The 19,575-nt window shown below is 43.6% G+C and overlaps 1 protein-coding gene across 8 annotated transcripts in view; it reads left to right on the top strand.

Moving 5' to 3' along the window:
- LOC147227945 (LIM and calponin homology domains-containing protein 1-like) overlaps window positions 1–19,575 on the top strand; it is a 92,833-nt gene that overhangs the window by 15,196 nt on the left and 58,062 nt on the right. For 7 of the 8 annotated variants that reach the window (XM_086158140.1, XM_086158135.1, XM_086158139.1 and 4 more), the window contains exon 2: window positions 19,445–19,515. The exons of the other annotated variant lie outside the window; for it this stretch is intronic. In XM_086158140.1, the coding sequence (XP_086014266.1) occupies window positions 19,445–19,515 (71 nt within the window). The remainder of the gene's footprint in view (window positions 1–19,444; window positions 19,516–19,575) is intronic. 8 annotated transcript variants of the gene reach the window in all.

The following is a 19,575-nucleotide window of genomic DNA, read 5'->3' as shown; positions in this document are numbered from 1 at the left end:
AGAGGCGATTGCGTTGCATGAAGCGGTAACACTAGGAAGGTCCTCCCGCAAACTCCTTTATATTCATCTCCTTGGCAACTTCCTGGGTGTGAAGACGCAACTGTCCTGTTGACAAGCCTCACCCGGCAGCACGTTGTTCAAGCACCCAAGTGTGAACTCGTTCCTCTAGCCGTGGCCAGCTAATTTTAGCAATTAGCTTTTTTAGTTTTCTTCATTTCAGTAAGAGTAACCTCCGCTTTTCGCCAGTCCCTTACAAGTTTCTCACTAACTTCAAACTGTCTCTCTGCTGCTCGATCGCCATTTTCAGCTGCATATTTCACTTCCTCCAGCTTGTAACCTGCAGAATATGATTTTCTTTTCGGTCCCATTTTTGTTCAGCCCTTCTTAGTTGTTTTTATAAGTTAGCGCGAATGTTGAAATGATCAATTTTCACAGGTACAGAAGTCGCTGGTAGCTTCTTTTTTCACAACGCACTTCTGCCATGACCCGCCCCCGCTGAATTTTGATTGGTTGGCGTGTGTGTGTGACGATCGCTGATATATTAAAGACACACACGCAGACAGAGACACACACACATCAGAGCAAGAGAGCTCAATTATTTCACACATAAGTCGCTCCAGAGTATAAATCGCACCCCCGGCAAAACTATGAAAACAACTGCGACTTATAGTCCGAAAAATACGGTACTCACTATTGCGTTTGTCACACTCCTGACCCCTCAGCATCAAAATAACATAAGATAATGCACAGTCTTGAGTATCTATGTGGGAGTTGGGGGGTGAGGTTTGGGGGATATGGATGTTTTGGCTGGATGGATGGATCCCACAAAGATCTCTTGTTCGGTCGCATGTAAACACAGCAAGCGCACTTTGATGTGGAATGAGCAGGATGAGATCTCCAAGACACAGGGGTGGTCTCCACCCCACCCCAAACCCCAGCGTGGTTCTTCTGCCGTGAGAAAACAACCAACCCTTGCTGCCAAAACCGCTGACTGACTAACCCATCGCTCAGTCTGTAAATGATATATTCTGTGATACGCACCCATCTTTGTTGTGTTTTCCTTAAGTTAGCTAGTTGACTTGTTTCATTCTGGAGGAATTGTATGTAATATAAATTATAGTACAATTATTATTGTTGTGTAATCTTTGGCGACATATACAGCTGATGGCTTCAGAAAGAAAGGATAAAGTGTGACAGATGGCGCTGTTTTCAACTTTGCTGATGTTATTTCCTGACCCTTAAGTTTTGACAACAACCAAAGTGACCGTAAACATCGAATTTCCACGGTAGAACTCTCCCCGTGTTTTTTTTTTTTTCCTGCTCCGGCTTTCTCCCGATACTAGCAGTTCACAAGTCATGAATTTTTCAGATAGCATTCTCAACCACTTGTATTCTTTTTTTGAAAATACATCGAGCGGTTCGAAAAAGGTTCCCAGATGATGTGGAAATGGTACAAGAACAGACCTTGTTTTCTCTTTTAATTAGTAGCACAACCTGCATTGCAACCATCGGCCGGTTTGATTGGTTAATAACTTCGACCACAAATCGAGGATATTCGCTTTCAAACGCATTCATCCTGCCCCCACCCCCCACCCCTAGGATCCATTAAAATCCATTTGCTAACCCAACAGTTGATCACCTACGACACAGCTTGCTGCCATTTGTCAATTGTTTCTTGCTCATTGGCCTTAGCTAAACCCTCCTCCTGCTGGGGTTAGGGGTTCAGATTTCTGGGCTCGTCCGTGGAGAAAATGCCCGCAGTCACGGTTTGTGAAGCGGATAAAAGTGGTACATGTTCGGCTTGTACAGTAAGAGCCCTGTTCTCCAAACTGCAGCAGGTCAGGATCTGCAGCCGCAGCAGCAGGCAGAGGTCTGACGGGCTGATTCTGATCTGGGCCGCTGCCAGAGCTGCTATTCATCATATGAAGGCTCTTCCTTGGATGCAGGCAGCAATTTAATTTTCATGGGGTATCAAGCAGTTCTCAGACATGGAATAAACTAATCCGTGGAGGATGGATCGGCTGTCAAGGGGCTTCGGCCTTTTCACAATAAAAATGGCTGGACGTGTGAGTGCAGAGCGAAGCTGAAAACTAGAAGTTACTCTTGGTTGGATACGTTACGCCTGCTTTGATCATGACCTTGAAAAGTGCAATTTTAATGGGTCTTTTCTCACATGGGTTTTATAAATAGATGGGTATTACAACTGATATTCCATTTCCCCTGACCTTTTGGTCTTTCATTTCTTTTTTTGAGGGTATATTTTTTGCTATATTTTAGATCATGTTTTTTTGGTAATATCAGTTTTGTAGATTTTTTTTTTATTTATTTTTTGAATTTCTTGCTCATTTAATCAATGTGTTTCCCATGATTTTAAAAACAAATATGGTCAGTTTGGGGTGTTTCATATCCTTGATCAAACGTGATCCTTTCACTTCCTGTGAACGCTTCCAGGTACATTTTGGTAGAAAAGCTTGAGCACTGCTCGCCCCCATTCTATCGCCGGTGGCTAGGGATAAACGCTAATCCGCGCTAATCTTGCCACCTGCATCTCCCCTCTTTTAGGGTCGTGCACGATGTCTCCCCAGTGTGGGGTCAAAGTTTGACGCAGCCATTAACAGTGGGAGTAATGTGCTGCCGTGTCCCTGTGACCTTGACCTTTAGAGGTAAAAGGCATCCTATATAATGAGCTCTGAGGATGTGAAAAAATATTCAAGTTTTGTGCCTGTTTGTCCATTCGATTTCACTCCTGAGGAGCTGTAACTGGGGCGCAGGTATCCCAAAATACTTTCCTAGTGTTGCTTGGAGTTGCTGCAATCCTTATGCCTGATTTTGCTAATATTTGGCCCTCCGGTGGCGGATCATACCCGACTCGCTGGCCTTCAGCTGCCTCATGCATCAAAACTTCCTGTTTTGACCTCAGCAGAAAACGAGACATCCATTGGGATGGATGTCTTGTTCCAAGGGGCCGCCGATAGCGGTTTTGGAGATTTACACATCCCAGGTTGAGCAAATACCTCGACATCCAGGATCAATAACTCTTTACAAGTTCCTTCTTTTCCCCCTCACAGCTCCGAGTGAAATTTGGCCTTTCATTGCTTCCATTTCTAAACGATGAAACAAACGTGTCATGCGTTTTCTAACACAGTAATAATCCGATAAACCAAATAACACAAACAACGGAGGTCGGCCACGCATTCTGAGTTCGGAACAAATTTACACTCTGCATTAACGTTGCGATAATGTTAATGTTCTCAGTGAGGTAATAACTTATTCAAACAGATCCTAAGCAACTTATGCAATATGAGCAAATCCTAAGCCTCAGTTAATGAACCTTTACAGATGTTAGACAAATAGCTGTTGTGAAAGTATTTACAATGGTATTGGTAATCCAGCCGCCCAACTCCAGGAACCGCCACGTCGGTTTTCGGTTGGCTCGCATGTGTGACTTTGCTGGCTCGTGCGGAGACATTAAGAGCAATATGAGTGAGTGAGTGCAGCTATGTAAATATTTGAAAGTTATCAGTTTACATATTCCCATGATGGAAATGCAAGCAGAAAATTATTAGGCAAATTGCCCAATGGAGGTCTACAAAAACAAAACATACTGAGAGTAAGACAGTGTGCTTTTCTTTTTTTTTTTTTTTTTTTTTTTTTTTTTTGCATTGACTGCTTTACTATTCTTTCTGTTTTCTGTGATTGGGTTTGGATTTGGAAGAACTGCATTCCTTTACAAGCTTTTAGTTTTAGTCCAAGAAAGGAGCACAAATTTTAGCGCAAATTGCGCCCACGTGTATCCCCTTGATGTTGGAAACAAAATTTGGGGTTAAATGTGAAAAATACAAAAAACATCTCGAGACTCTGTGTCTGGATGGCAACCAAAAATATGAAGAAAATCCACGCTTCATAATTGTACTAGAATAGAAACATGTTTTGTTTTTGTTTTTTTTTAATCTATGTCCATATATTACCTCCCTGGTAGGTTTTCATGGGTTTTGATTTTCCATCGCTCCCTGAATACACACTCGTCAGTTTTGCTGTTTCTGCTGCCATTTTCCGTTTTAACAGTCTATCAATCAGAAACAAATCTTTTTTTTATTTTTCATTGGACATATTAGTTTCATCGGACCTCGGGCTCAGGGATGTCAATGAAGAACCACAGCCTCGCCAGCTGTAAATCCACTTTGAATTTGCAACCCCAGACCGTTTGGACACGTTTTTGGGGGGCTTGAATCGGTGCAATCTTGGCCGTCTTTCCTCTGACTGCCGCTTCTCCAGAATGTTCAGAGTGCGTTATCCCCCTCTCCAACACGGAAGACGTCGCATAGGATCTTGGATTCTTTCCGAAGAATCCCGGAGCCCCCCCCGGTGTGAGGCACAATAGAGGGATTTCTGCGCATTTGGGCTAAGGAGCCTGGCCCCAGCACTTCCTCTTCCTAATGGGGTTTCACCACTAACTTGGACTGACAGACGCCAATGTTGCCAGGCATCGGGGGGCAGGGTTGGGCGGTGTTGACCTTGGAGAAACCATCGGGGAACAGGGACCCTATACATTCCTCTTGCACGTGAAATTAGGAGGTAACTCAAGTGAGGTGAGAGGGCTTTAAACCGTCGCAACATCGATGAACGAGCAGGGAAAAACTGGACAAGCGTGAAGGTTTTTCTTTTGTTTGTTTTTGTGCTAATTGAGCGCTTCATCATATTCATCCATGAATATGTTCTTGCCAGATGATTAGGTACATTTAGATAGTTACCACATTTTTTTAACTTGACAATTTAATGAGCTAACTATAAATTGTATCTTGGCTTCTTCAGGTTTTTGATTTGCTCTCTGCATATATTCTGCTGCCAAAGATTGTCTTATGTGCACACCGCCTGCGCAAGAACAAAGTTTTACCAGCGCTCCTGCTCGCCGCCGCTGTTGCCGCTGGAATTGCATAATAGCAAAGCTTCTGATTGGGTCAGGTCTTCCCGATCACAGCTAGCATTGGTGACGTCTTAGCACGTAGACACAGTAAAACACAGCCTGATCATCAGGAGAGAATGCTTTTCGTCTCACGTGATGACGAAATTGACAACATGCTTCTGGCTGGTAATATCTGCTGTGTTTACCGGGCTCCTCAAGAGTGCTCAATATACTAGAAAAAAAACAAAACACTTTCAACCCATTCATTATAATTCAAAAAAAAAAAGTGGAAATATTCAATTATTCAAGGTTTGTCTTCATATTCATTTGGAAAGTTTGATTCATTGCATTGCTCTGTGATATTATTCTGGGATGTAACATAAACAGTCGGTGAAACCTTGGTGATGTATGACCCTGTGGAATCCAATCTCAGATTACAGTTGTTTTTTTTTTTTTTTCAGCAAATATGGCATGCTCCATTTTATTTATCTTACATAAATCAAGCTCAGTTTGGAGTTGTGCAGGAATGGCTATAAATTCAACCATTCCCCAGGAAAATATTCTGAAATTGAATTCACATCAGTAAATAGGATGTAAAAGCACCAAAGCCGTTCTGTCCATCTGTAAAAACGAACAATCTATTGCAAGCAGAGCCTGGGCGGTCAGTTTATATGTGAATCCAGCGAGGATGGAGCCGAGCCTCACCGCAAGCGAAGCAACAACCTACGTCGCAGCGCTGCGTCCCAAAACGTACCGATCAATCAGAAGGTTGGCAGTTTGATTTTCTGGCTCCTCCTGTCTGAATTTCGAGGTGAATTTTTCCAAGATACAGAACCACAAGTTTCTTCCCGATAGCCTGGTTAGCACCTTGCATGGCAGTTCTGCTACCATCAGTGTGTGTGTGTGTGTGTGTGTGTGTGTGTATTATATCTAGTGTAAAGTGCTTTTGTCATTTATTTTGACGGTATCTGGGTTTTCACCGAGATGTAATAAATTATCAGTATATTATAATACATAAACATCAAGTGAGAATGAAGAATAGTTTAATTTCACTTACCTTTTTTCTTATATTTATCTCTATGTGTTTATTTATTTATTTATTTTTTTGACTCATCACCCTTATGCCACGATTTGAAGAAACAAAATTGCATTAAATTAGAAAATGGGAAAAAAAGGAAAACAAAAATGTACCGGCCGATCGTCAACGACGCAGGCATCAACACTCTTAGCGGATCACGCCACGGCGTTCGTCTGACCGAGGCTGGACGTGGATGTTGCTTCCTCCTGGCCTACAGGGAGAAGGTAGCCAGCAGGATATTAGATCCTGGCAGGGGCCCCCGAAAAAGCCCCTCATCTTAGGAAGCGAAGCTCGCTGAGCCGGCTTGGACACGAGGCCCTTTGTTCCGCCTCCCACAGAGCGGTGGGGGTGTGTGTGTGTCATTAAAATCCTGCGAGGTATGGGATGTGGGATCTGCTCCACTTTGTTAATATGCAGCTCTGGGGACCAACAGGATTTCAAAATGTGGTCTTTTTTTTTTTTTTTTTTTTTTTGGTCTACCGGGATAATTGCTCAAAGAAATACTTACTTTCATGAATGGTCATCACAATTTGATTCCCTGTTTGTCAATCACTGTTTTCATGAATCAACTCACTTGGTTGCTTTTCCAAATCGTTGCAGGTTCTAGAAGTAAATTTGAAAAAGGAGAAATAAAGTCAGGAGGGGGTGGCCTGAAAATCTGAAAAAGTAGGAAAGGATTGAAAATAAGCAACAAATTACAAGTAAAAAGGTCAAAAATACCTGAAATTGAGCCATGGCCAGCAGCAAATACTTCGAAAGAACGGTACAAAAAGAAATTTCATACATTTACTAACAAATTAACAATCACTAATGCCAGAAGAAAATGACTATTGTCTGCAAAAGGGCGGAGGAGGAAAAAAAAAAAGCAAACTCACAATCCTGCGTGATCCTTAGATGGTCGGAAAAAGATTACAAGGATCCCATTACGGATTCACTTCAAATGAATGATGCCTTTCAATTTTCATCGTCTACCCCAACATCTGTTACGCCACTGATAAATAACTGAATTTTTTGTGGAGAACACCTTCGCTCCGCGCAGTCCACAGCGTTCACGTGTGTGTCCGCGCCGTCACTCCCTGTGTCTAATTTCAACGAAGATCTGCGAGAAGATCTGGGTTAGTAGTTGGGGGATTTGGAAATGTATACTCAGGGTAATGGCTAAATTGAAGTAGCGCCATTTGTTCCAGCGAGAGGCGTTCAGGGGGCCTTGGCATTTGCGCCAGGTTGTGGGGTTTGAAGTCGTATTCCCGCTCACACACGTACCTTCAGGGAAAATGGTTGGGACAATGAAAGCCCTGTGTGGACTTTGTCCTCCTGGCCCTCGGGGCCAAGGGTGGTGAGATCAGACACGCTATTTTTTCAGTCGCCGTGCTCCGTTTACTTCCAGATTTTTATTTAGAGGCGGATTCGGCAAAAAGCGTAAGGCGTTAAGTTACTTTGAAAAGTTTTTAAAATTGGATTATCTATCAGAAATTATCAGAGAAAATCTATACATGTATTTCCTGTGCTGATTATGTTACCAATAAACAAAAAAAAAGAAAACCTAACAAATAACAGAGGTTTTAATTCAATTCAAACATTGAAAATTGTATACATGGCACTCTCATCCTCTTAGCCTTGACTATGACTTAACAACACCGCTGTTGTAGCATTAGCAATCATGCTAACCTTTGAGGTAACAGTACTTTAGTAGCTGTAGTCACGTTGCAAAATTGCTTGAAATACATCTCTCAGTTGCACGCTGGTGATGTCACTGTTTTCAAAATTAAATGGCTTTTCAACAGCAAAGCTCTTTGGCTGACCATGCTGTCTGGGAGCTGCAATTCCACCATGCGTTTCTGAGGCTTTAGCTTAAGGCTCTTTTGTCAATGGCTCGATGCTAAAGGTCCTCAGGACTTCTGCCAAGTAGCCATGTTTTGATCAGCGCCTCCTCGCCGTGAAGGGTCGGAGCTCCAAACCGAGTCACAGCATCTTCCTCCAAACTGGTTTATAGTCCAGCTATTCCCGTCTGGCTGCAGCTAACTGTTTTTATGTGTTTCTTCCAAGGATAATAGTGACAGCAGAGTATCAGACACCTTACGCTGTCCAGACTGTCGTATGATAACCTTTCCATATGGCCAAATTTGATGTAATATTAAATTAGATTTATAGAAGAGGATTCCATTTTCCCGATTCGCGTTCGCACACACGCACCTCTTTGAAACGGTAGATGGTTTGGCGTGTAAGTCGCATCCATCAGCGTCACCTTTAAGTAGGACGATGTCATCATTTGTAACATTATTTCCCTACCCACCCCATTTCGCATCTGACGCCAGTCAGTTTCCTTCGTCCCTCTCAGCACAGGTCCCCTTCCTCTGCTTTATCCCCAACACGACTGCCAAGCGGTCCTCGAGCCAAGCGCTCCTTCCGTTCCCGATATCCCTTCGGACTTGGACGCGAATGAGGAGAAAAACATGGCAGAGAAAAAGGGGGTGGACGTGAGTAGCAACAATCCGGGCCAAGACTGGGGTTAATCTACAACCCAAACACTGTTCCATCATCTAATCAGGGTGGAAATGGGACGGGCTGTTTGGTATGCTAACATTTAGCTTAAGGCTAGGCCGTTTTATTCGCAGGAAATTTGCCTTGTTTAATCAGGGGGGGGGCTTTTTAAGACTCGGTACAGCGGACACAGAGAGGGGGGAAGCGTAGTGTGAATTCAAGTAAACAAGTTTTGAAAGAAAGCTGTCTTCTCTGTGTGAAAGGAAATTCATGCTTGTTTTAAATTTTCAAGTTTGGAAAATTTTAACCTTTTCTGCAGTTTAATGATCTCGTATCTACCGAGCACGGTGGCAGTCAGCGCGGGGGCAGATTTGCAAAACTAACAGAAGCTGGTTTAGTATCAGACACGCAGATTATCTTTAATTAAATGTCGGAGAAACATTACATAGACTTGCAGTCAAAACGTACCTTTAAAATTCTTTACCACAGATCAACAGAGGGAGGAATATCTTTCGAACTTTATTCATGCAATTACCTCTTTGAATATAATGTGAAATATTGAAATGAACAGGGTTTTCTTCTCGCCCCACCAAAATTTCATAAATGTTATGGTCCTTTATCACATTTCACTCTTGTTATTTTCTGTTTCCCTCGTCTCGGAGTCAATGTGCGATTATTCCCTGTAAAAATACTGCTTCACCTCTGCAAGTATCACAAGACATTTTAAAGCTCGGCAGAAGCCGTCACTCAAAAACGATGTTATGCGTTATTACTGTGGCGAATCGCACGCAGATAAGACAGTAGACTTAAAATACACAGTCCAAGTTGGAACTGGCATCTAGTTCAACACGCATCTGAAAGCCGACCTTATTGTTTGGTTTCCCGCTTCCTCAGACCTGGAGTTTATGTGAATATTGGCAAAAAGCCCCGCCAGAGAAGGATCAAGGACTGCATCCTGCAGCCAAACCTAGAAGTATAACAACTGTCTAACTACGCTTCCTCCTGAATCCGTTCAGCTGACATAACAGCTCAATCAACCGATACTTTTCTTTTTTTATCTCTTTTTTTTGTTTTCTTCGTCTTGGAATCCGGTAGGCGTTCATTTTAACTAAGCTTCTGTCTAAAATAAAATCTCATCGCTTGTATCAACTCGCTTTGCTGACTGTTATTTGTACCTCGTTATTCCTTAAAATAATACGCCTGTTTGTTTTGTTTTTTGTTTTGTTTTTTTACGCTCTTGATAGGCCAACCGCACCTCAGATCCGCGAGAGCTTTTTTATTTGACCTCAAAACAGCGGCGTTGGATCAAACAGGGCGGTGTTTATTGCCTCCCGTTCTCCACCTAGCGATTTTCATTTCAGGATGGGAGACGACGCTTGCAACTCTTTTCATGCAACTTCCCCATCAGCAGACATTCAAATACTGTAATGTGCCCTTTTAATAACTTTTTATAAGCTTTTAAGTCAGCTGACAACACACCAAAATGGTTTGTTCCATTCGAAACTCTCGTTTCTGCAACGACGCGCATCACGACCTGTTTTTATATATCACTTTACATTTGCCAACACCGTGTTTTAAAACTTTCATCATTTTCTAGGACTGCTAAATCTTATTTATGGACTAGCTACATGGCGCATCTCCCATTACGTAGCCTCGTGAGACCGGGTGTCCTTCCTTCCCGAGAGACTCAATAAGACAAAGGAGCAGGCGATTAAAAGAAGCGCACTTGTAATTTGACCTTTGAACTCATAACAGCAGCAAATTTTACACTTGATTCATTGCCGGGTCAAAACAAGGTAAAGCATCGCACTCCCAGTCGCTCCACACATCTATGGGAATTGCTGCCAGGGTGTGTTTACATCAGTGTAATAAGCTGTGTGTGTGTGTGTGTGTGTGTGTGTGTGTGTGTGGGTTTGCGACTGTAGTTTACATCTTTTTACATCCAAGATCTGGTCAGCAGGCTTTTCAGCCCAGCGTATTGGATTCCAGGAGGAAGTGGTTAGAAAACGCAGTTCAAGGCTATTTCATTTGCCCATAAATGTCATAAAATATAAAGTGCGTCTCTTTACCCTCAAAGTGTAATCGTTGCTGCCACAACCCCAATGGAATAATTTCATCTCATAGGATAGCGTAACCGCAAACCAAGATTAAAAGGCAAAAGGGGGTTGGGGATTCCACGCCGATGCAACGTAATCGCCGAGAAATGCAACAGTACAGTAAATCTGTCACTGCTCGACCTCAGCCTGTTACGCCGTCGATGGCCTGTGGGGTTATTCATTTTTGTGCGTGAGCATCTCTTCTTCGTGTATTCGGGGGGGAGGCGGGCGGGATTTACCACATACAGGAGGCGGAGTCTTTCCCACGAAACCGCCACACGCTCCTTTTTATGTGGAACTTGTGAATGAATGTCCGACACTGTTTCCCCGTCTGTCATTGCAGTTTTTGGCCATTTTTATTAAACTCAGTATTCTTGCCTGTGATGGGAGCGCAAATCCGCCTACATCCCACGGTTGTATTGATCAACCAGCATGTCCTGGATTCGTGTTCAGTTTTCTTAAAAAGCCAAATTGATTGACATGACAAAATGAAGTGTCTCAGTCAAGCAGACATTTTTTATCAAGCCGGAAAAAATCAAGCGCTTTAACGAAAACACTCGACCGGAGGTTCGGCAGCGCCAGTGTTTACTTAGCAGAGAAGCTTTGGCTGGAAATAAAAATGTCTGCCGAAGGTCAAGCTCAAGGAAATAAAGGTTAATTTTTACAGGAAGAGGAGACGACCCACTGGATTGCAAGCGTCTGAGATTTTTTTCTTTTTAGTCGCAAAGAATGTAGCAGAGAAAGGTTTGGACGATAATGGCTGTTGTTTCGGTTCTGTCCCATTGAAAGCGATGATAATACGTTTTTTTGGCCCGAATGCTGGGATTTTACAACTTCATTGACAACCAAATAAAACCTTGCAATCTCCGTTCAGACTGAACACATGCAAAGTAAGGGAGAAAAACAAAAAATGTGGTGTTACGTGAGATTAAACAGCTATTTTGTTATACGAGAATATAGCAATGTTTGTGTTGTTGCTAATGGCACACTCGATGTACAGCGTCAGAGAGTAGCATCCGAGCAATGGGGTTAAATTACAACTTATAATGTCTTATACCTCACAAATATAAGTGATTTTTAAATCCAAGTGATTGATTAATAGCAATAAAGACAAATGTAAAGACACTGCATAGACTGTCAATAACCCGCCACCTTTTTAAAAGGAGTAAAGAGCTACATTGACATCATCAGGTGGTTTTCTAGTGAAGCAGCGAGACTTTTGCAGGAACTTATTTTTATTTTCCATCCGTTAAAGATCAGTTCCGATATATACTGTAAAGTTCATCTGGTTCAAACCCTGAGGAGAGTTCTACTGCAAATGCAGACGGTTTGCTTCCGCGCTGAGTCATTTATTTAATGTACGACTGGCATATTATAAATCTGCCAAATTTAAAATGAAGGTGGTCTTCATCTTTTTGCTTGTCAGTGAAACACCTAGATAATTCCGGCATAATCTCAACAGCTGTCCATCATCATCATCGTGATGTCATACCGACGCGCCTATAAGTCACCGCCTGACTTTCACGGCGAAATGAATGCAGCGCGTTCGTAGCCCAAAGCAGCGATCTCGACACGAAGCATCCCGGCTTCCGCGCGCAAATCAATGTGCTTTGATGGGTAGGAGCGAGTCATGACTAATGCGGGTTGCGTAAGGTTTCCCACGCTCGATGACAACTCTCAGGATCCGCCGTGCAACGGGGAAGATTCGCACTTCTCGCACATACAACAAGACTAAAGGAAAGTATCATAAATCAATCGAGAGAAAAGGACTTCGCAAAGAACGAGAATCCGTCCTCGTAACAGAAGCATGTGTTTCTCTGAAAAAACCAGCGTGCAAAAAAAACGTGTAGATTACATGGATAATGCTCCTTACGTGTGTGATTATGTTGTGCACGCTACATTCCCTTTTCTCTCCTCGGCAACCACAGCCGCCATCAGCCATGTGCGGCTGTCACGGCGCCAACATGAGCGGCCAACATGTGGCGTTGCATAATATTCTTGTCTCAGACGTGGAATATATCCCAAATTAGAAAGTCATGTGTAAATACTTTGATACATGAGTTTGGATTTTTTTTTTTTTTTTTTTGTAGAATCAACACTCAGCATGTCTTTTCATGAAAGCACGGTGGTCTGAGTTTTTTTTTTTTTTTTTTTTTTTTTTTATGAAATGTGGTGATCCAAAGCAATATTCTGAGCATACAGTAAACAGTCTGCTGTCAACAAGAGATTCTTCTCAGATGCTGCAGCAAAATCTGGGATTGGGAAGCTTCACGCCAATTATGCTCTACTTACTGTCATTACCTGGGATGATTCGAGTTTCATAATGGTCTTTTGTTCGGCGTCTCTGGCCTGGGCAGCGGCTCAGCAGAGGTTCCAGCGCCGCCCAGTAGATTTAAAGCTTCCTCTGTGCTCTCAGCAAAGTCTGCGTCGAGTCCCGCCAACTGCAAGAAGTAAGGTCTGAGCATTCGCTGAGCTCCGACGTCTGCATACCGACTCGTCACGTCCATTATGAGTCAACTATCGTGTCCGTCGATCAAATATTTCGGGTTATAACTTGCTAGAATCGGGCGCTGGGCTGCACCAACGCTCCGGCCTCTTGGACTGTCATCATTCTTTCCAGAGAGGCCCCACGTTGCGAGGAGCCGCTTCTGATTGTGTCTATTTAGTGGTGATTGGTGATCTGCCGTGCAGGCTTTAGAACCGTGATCCAATTTGAGCTTAAGTCTTAGAACAACCTCTGCCAGGCCGAGGAAACCTCATTATTTCGGGGGGAAATTTGGGAAAATCTGGAAATGGACAAGAGGGATTTTCGCTCTCTTATACTCGATCAGTAATAGCGCCGCTCGATATATTCATATTTTCCACCCGCCCATGGCTATCTTCCTATGCGTTTTGAGCTGAGCAATCAACCAAAACTCCCGTCTCTCACCGTGTAGCTTCTGGTGACCCACTCCTGCTTGTCAGTCAGTCAGGATTTAGGATGCCGAAATTAGTAGTATTAGTCCCCACTGTTTGATAATTCTTTGGGAAAATTCATGGAAGAAGCAAGCTGTATGACATCTTATTCAAAACATTAGCGAGGGGTTTGACGAAAGCCTAGAACAAAGGTGCCGTCTCGCGTCTTCTAACGGTAACGCCTCCACGACAATCTTCAGTTGGCCAGGATGAAGATATACAGCCGAGTGCTTGAATGGGTGAAAGATAATGACAAAAAACAATTTCTACCAAAGGCGCTTTCATCCTCGCGACCAGGAGTTCAGGATAAGCGATAGATGATGGATGGGCCATGGACGCTGCCGGGAAAAATCACCAAGAGTAGCTTTATTTCCTCAAATCTGATCAACACTTCCAACTGAGCAAGATGGTCCCTTGTCCGACCCCGACCGGTTTAATTCCACAGTCCGAAAAATAACATGCGGCAGGTTCATCGGACAGCCTTCATTGCCCAGACGTATGAAGTAGAGAGCGGATGGTTGTAAGTCTCTATGGGACGTGTGAATGGCTGTCAGTCACTGCATCACCTGTGAAATAGAGGGTGAATAGTCGTATGTTTCTTTGGCCTTGTGGTTGCCAGGCAACCTGTCGGATAAAGGGGGTATCGATAACGAATGGATGAATGAATGGGTTCAGATTATCGATCCCACTCGTGAGCGAAGTTAAATCAATCGGCAAAATGAACTAAAACATCGACTCATTCATTTATTGTGTTTTTTTTTTAATCAGTTTTTAGATGTTTTGGACCACTTCCAACCCCCCCCCCCTCCCCAAACCCACCCAAACTCCATTTTTTTTTCCCCCTCACTCCATCCTCCAACGCAGCGACACACTGAGCACGGAGCAAACAATCATACCGTCACAAAAGAGGATCCCTGCGGCGATGCCAGCGGTGGCAGCTTGTGAAAAGGTCCAGATGATTGATTGTCGGGAGATACCACTCCTGACCTTTGGCTGAACCAGCGGAGGCTCGGTGAGATGTGGGGGCGCCCCGGCAAGAGATTCCCCGACATCTAAAGACTCAGATGCTATCAATTTTACAAATAAGCGTTTGATTCCAGTTCTGCGGCAGTGAATTTGTCGAGTTGTCTTTGCTGTTTATGCTTTTATTTGAAGATGGCGGATGACACGGGTAACGCATTTGCAGAGTTGTTTGTGATTTTTCTTCCCACTTTTGAAAGTCGACGCGGCCGTGTTGCACACTGTTGGTTTTTGTACTGTTAATCGGAACCGAATGTGTTTGCGGATTAAGCGCCGCTTGCCAAAGGCGAATTAACAGGATTAAGACGCGTTCGGATTCTTGAACTTGGTGGCATTGTTTTGGATCCTGTCGGGCTTACGCAACAAATTTGAAACAACATCCTGCGCGGAAGAATGCCTTTGTAAAGCGGAGAAGGCTCGTGACCGCAAAGCGGGCGCGTGGGTCGGTAACACGCGTCTTTGTTCGCGCTCTTCGCCAAACGGCCGTCAACTCTTCCGCCGGCCGATCGCACTTTGCCTCCAGGCCTGGAAGTAAGTAGTGCTCGACTCCCTCTCCTCTTCCCTACTTTGAATTACCGCTTGTTCACGTGCGACAGGTAGCTGTCCGATGCAGGGCCCCTGGGATTACAGCTGCGGTGAAATAGATCTGTTTCTTCGGATGGCCTCCGGGGCCGGAGGGTCTTTTTACAAGCTTGTTCATGGACCCGGCCGCTGTCTGGACGTGATTTCTTGACTTTTGACGAAGGACAGCCGGCACCATGTGCACTTCATATTCCTTCTCTCCTCCGGGGGACTTCTCTGAAGCTTTCTTTGTAGCACTTGTAAGTAAAGCCCGATGGAAGTATACGTAAGCCGACTTTACCGACTAAAAATCTGCCTGTCAAAGAAGCGGCGGCGGCGGCGGCGGCGGCGTCTTTACGTACGGTTGCAGACATGAGCTCTTTCCAGATCAATATTTCGGATGTAAGTATCAGATTACACACATAACCAGCAAGTGTTAGTCAGTATTTGATTATAGGTTGTGTCACTATTGTCTGGATACCCAGTGCCATTTATTTATTTTTGAAGCATTGCTACCGATACAGACACCGATAGTGGTTTGAATTGGTGTGTTGTTTTTTTTTATTGTTTTTATTTATTTATTTATTTTTTGTATGAATTCAAATAAATTGTCACAAATTGCTGACCTCAGTCTGGTATCTACATCCCTCCCTCTGAAAGGTAGCACACAGAGTCCAAAGATGTTAAACTGTTTTTTTCTATGACTTTAAAAATCCACGTCCAATGTTAGACTCTGACGATCGGTGTAATTTTAATCAAATCAAGTACGCCGCGCCAGAGTCACCGTCAGATACACCGCTTCTCTCTCCGTGACACAGTTTGGTTGTGGACTGGACACGAAGGGCTTCCTATGGGAAAGACATTAAAAGGAGGAGTGGGGGATGAGGGAGGAGGGGTGGACATACACAAAAAAAAAAAAAAGAAAACAGCCAGCATTTTTTGATTGTCTGTGAAACAATGGCTGCAACATTCCGATGAAAGCAACAAAAGCGACACATTCCTGTTTTAGACGGAGTAACTCCATATGCAGTGAAAACTCTGCTCTGATCCAGAGGTTTCCAGCCACTTAAAGGTCCATTCTCTCTCCGTTTTGGAATTTATTTAACTCAGACACTCTGTGTTTAGCGTCGCACCAGGACCCGTTCACTCTATTTCAATCCCCAGCGCCTCCGAGCAAAGCACGGAAGTCATCGTTTATAATTTTGTCAATCCTTCGTGACCTCTTAAACACTATTTATATGTTTTATGTGCCTATGTTTTTGCAATCAGCGTCAACTTCTGCCCGGTAAGAAACAGCACTCCCCTGTGGGCAAAAGAAGAAACGCGTGTCACGGGCAGCAAATTTACCGTCACTGGACGTCTTCCTGCCAGAAGGCGTACCGCTGTGCGCGAAATGCTCAACCCGGCTCGTCGGTGATTAGGAGAACCGATCCTAGGCGGAGAAACTGGATTCAAAACATATCTAAAGATACTCAAGGGCAACCTTTGCATTCGTGCTACACTTCTGCGCACATTTTCTTGATTTATTTAGAAAAGAAAAAACAATTTATTTCGCATGCTTCCGAGTACAATCAGTGCGTTTTTGTCTCCAGACTCAGCGTTCCCTCGGGCCGGGCGGGAGTTTCATTTGCTCCTCAGCTCGGGACGACACTTATGGGAGCAACAGACCCACGTAAATCAAGCTCCTTTGCAGCTCTGCAGACGCTGCAGGGCGGAGCATCGAGATAATGAGAAAAACAAACCTGCGATACTTTCTGCGGTTCAGACCTCATCGTGACCATTCAATTAATTCAAATGTATTTATATTTTCTTTGGGCCCTATTCAAAAAAAAAAAAAAAAAGTACTGGATATGTTAATGCACTCTGTCCCTTCTGACAGAATATTAATTGACCTAATCCTTATGGCAGCGGGAGGCTTGGCCCACTACAGTTGTGAAATCAAATTCGGAAATGTATCGGTACTGGGAAGAAACTCTATCCGCATCCGGCTTTTGTCTCGTTTTCCTTTTCCCATAAATACATTTCAAGCATAAGCAATTTTCTCTTTTTTTCTGATTGGGACCTTCCAAAACACCACAGATAGGGAAACGGCACGGCTCATTTGCGTATTCGAGGGTTTCCCGTAGAGTCGACCAGTTTTATATTCAAATAATTTTGCGTGGGTATTTTTTCCTAATTTCGCCACAAAGTCGCCGAGGCCCGTTTCAACAGACACCATTAATAAATATCTATTTATTAGGCTGTGAAAATATAAAATGGTCAGCTTTATGTTACACAAGAAGTTCCAATCAGGTGTAAAATGTTATACAACCATTCACCCGCTCATTCAGATGTTAAAGGTAGACATACAATCAATTACATATCTGGGCAATGTAAGGTTTCCAATAACGGATGATACCGGAGTACGTGGAGGAAAGTCACGCAGATAGCGTTAGCCTAGCGGTCAGAAGAATTCCCATTTCTGTATTTCCTCTAAAACCGAGTAGAAAGCTAAAATCCTTTCACTGAGCCTCAGGAATGTTGCTTGAATGTAACTCACAGAATTCTGTCCCGGTACCGGCAAGTATCGCCGCACTTCTGTGTAAGTAAATGCTTTGGCAAATAATAAGTCTTGCGCCTCAGGAAGTCTTATAATTCCTCCTGAAATGTAGGATTTGTCGGTTTTTTTTGTTTGTCATTAAAGTTGTGTATTTAGGCTTCACACTCGGACCCCATTCATTACACCGAGCAGTTAACAAGAGCTGGCGCATTCAGGGATAGCACCGGCGCATAGCTACATGTCAACAATACCAAACAAAAAAATAATCTGTGCCGCATTCTTGTCTCAGTCTCTCATAATTTGCCTCTCTGTGCTGCTCCCAGACACCAAGTAAGAGCCCCAGCAACCAAAATAAGGCCTATTGTCAGCCTGCTCCCTTATTTAGAGCAGATTTTTTTTTTTTCCGAAAAGTCCAGACTTGTTGCAGGCAAAGAAGCTGCGTAAACTCTGCAGTTCCCTTCCACTGGAGGGTGATTCCCTTATTTAAATAGATAATCTTAAGATCAAAATAAATGTCTGAAGTGTGTAATTCTCCAAATGTGTTTTTTGACCTCATGTAAAATTTGGATAATATAAACCTACCTCCTAATTGACGTAGATGATGTTCAACGGATCCAGCAGGCACCGCTGGCTAGCCACTTGGGCAAGTGGTAGCCCTGCCTCTGGTAACTTAAACTAGACTAAGACCAAGACTTTGATGGATTTAATTTTCATTCAGTGTACAAGGAACAAAATGTGGTCACAAGTGGCTCAACACAGAAGGAAATATACAGTATATTAAAAATATACATAGCAGCAAATAATTGCTTCTGTTAGCTGTTGGGCTAAGAGCTAAGATAATGCCAGTAATGTCAGGCTTGTAGAATTTAACAGCATAAACATAAACTGATTCCAGCCCTTTGCCCATGTTTAAATTTGATTTAAGTTCAGCGGGGATGTCGGGGGTTGGCGCCAATCGTCCAAACTCCTCAGAACCGCAAAAAAATCAAACCTGACGGTGACGGCGCGAGAGGTTCGGCCATCTTTAAACAGCTACCGGGCCAGACTAAACACACCTCCGCAATATTTTTTTCTTTTTTCTCAGCAGCTGTGTAAATAAATGTTGGCGACACTTTCAGGAAATGTCATCTTGTAATTGTTTTGACTGCCAAACCGGCCGACCAGAGCGCCCTCCTCCCCCCCACCCTTTTTTTTTTTCCACCTTTTGTTCATGAAAACATAGCAGCGGCTGATTTTAGAGCGAGATTATATAGCCTCCGGGATGTTTTTCATGTTTGCAGACAAAGTGTTTTATAGGCTGTCCTTTACTCTCATAAAGTTGAAACAGCAGGAGTTGGATAAATAAAAAATAAAGACATAAATTACAGTCCAAACTCCCTATGTGTTTTTTCTAACGTTTTGCCAACGGGCTCCGATGCTCATAACAAATAGGCATTTTGTTTTATCGGTGTGAGTAAAGTACCTGACAGTGCACGGTGTCATTTAAAGTCACCGAACAGGCTCCTCCTTCAATGGGAAGCAACCCAGAAATCCCCTGTCACAGCATATTAGCTTGCCCGGGCCATTTGGTGAGGATAACTGCGGCTTATGTCAAGCTTGTTAGTGTTTAGCGCTGTTCCTCGGAGGGGGGTTGAGGTGGGGAGGGGAAGACTTGATGTATGGCCGACTGCCGCGCGTTCAATAGCTCCGACACATCACAAGAGTGCACGGCTAGAGGTGGTCTCTTACTCCAATCACGTTTCTTTTTGACTCACGGACTGAATTTTGTTTCTTTTGCTGACCATTTTTGTTGTTCTTTCCTCGCTCCCTAGACTGTGACGGGGAGATGCTTTGGTGACAAGGATTTCAGAGGAGGTTTGGAGAACGGGATACTGCTCTGCGAGTAAGTTCCGCATATTTCTGTCCTTCACTCGTCTTTGAAAGACATTGCGTTCACCCTCTT

Source organism: Fistularia commersonii, chromosome 13, assembly GCF_037954325.1.
Source record: "Fistularia commersonii isolate RoL2024-O1a breed Wild chromosome 13, RoL_Fcom_v1.0, whole genome shotgun sequence".
Taxonomy (NCBI): Eukaryota; Metazoa; Chordata; class Actinopteri; order Syngnathiformes; family Fistulariidae; genus Fistularia; species Fistularia commersonii.
This window is presented reverse-complemented; position numbering and strand designations above follow the sequence as displayed.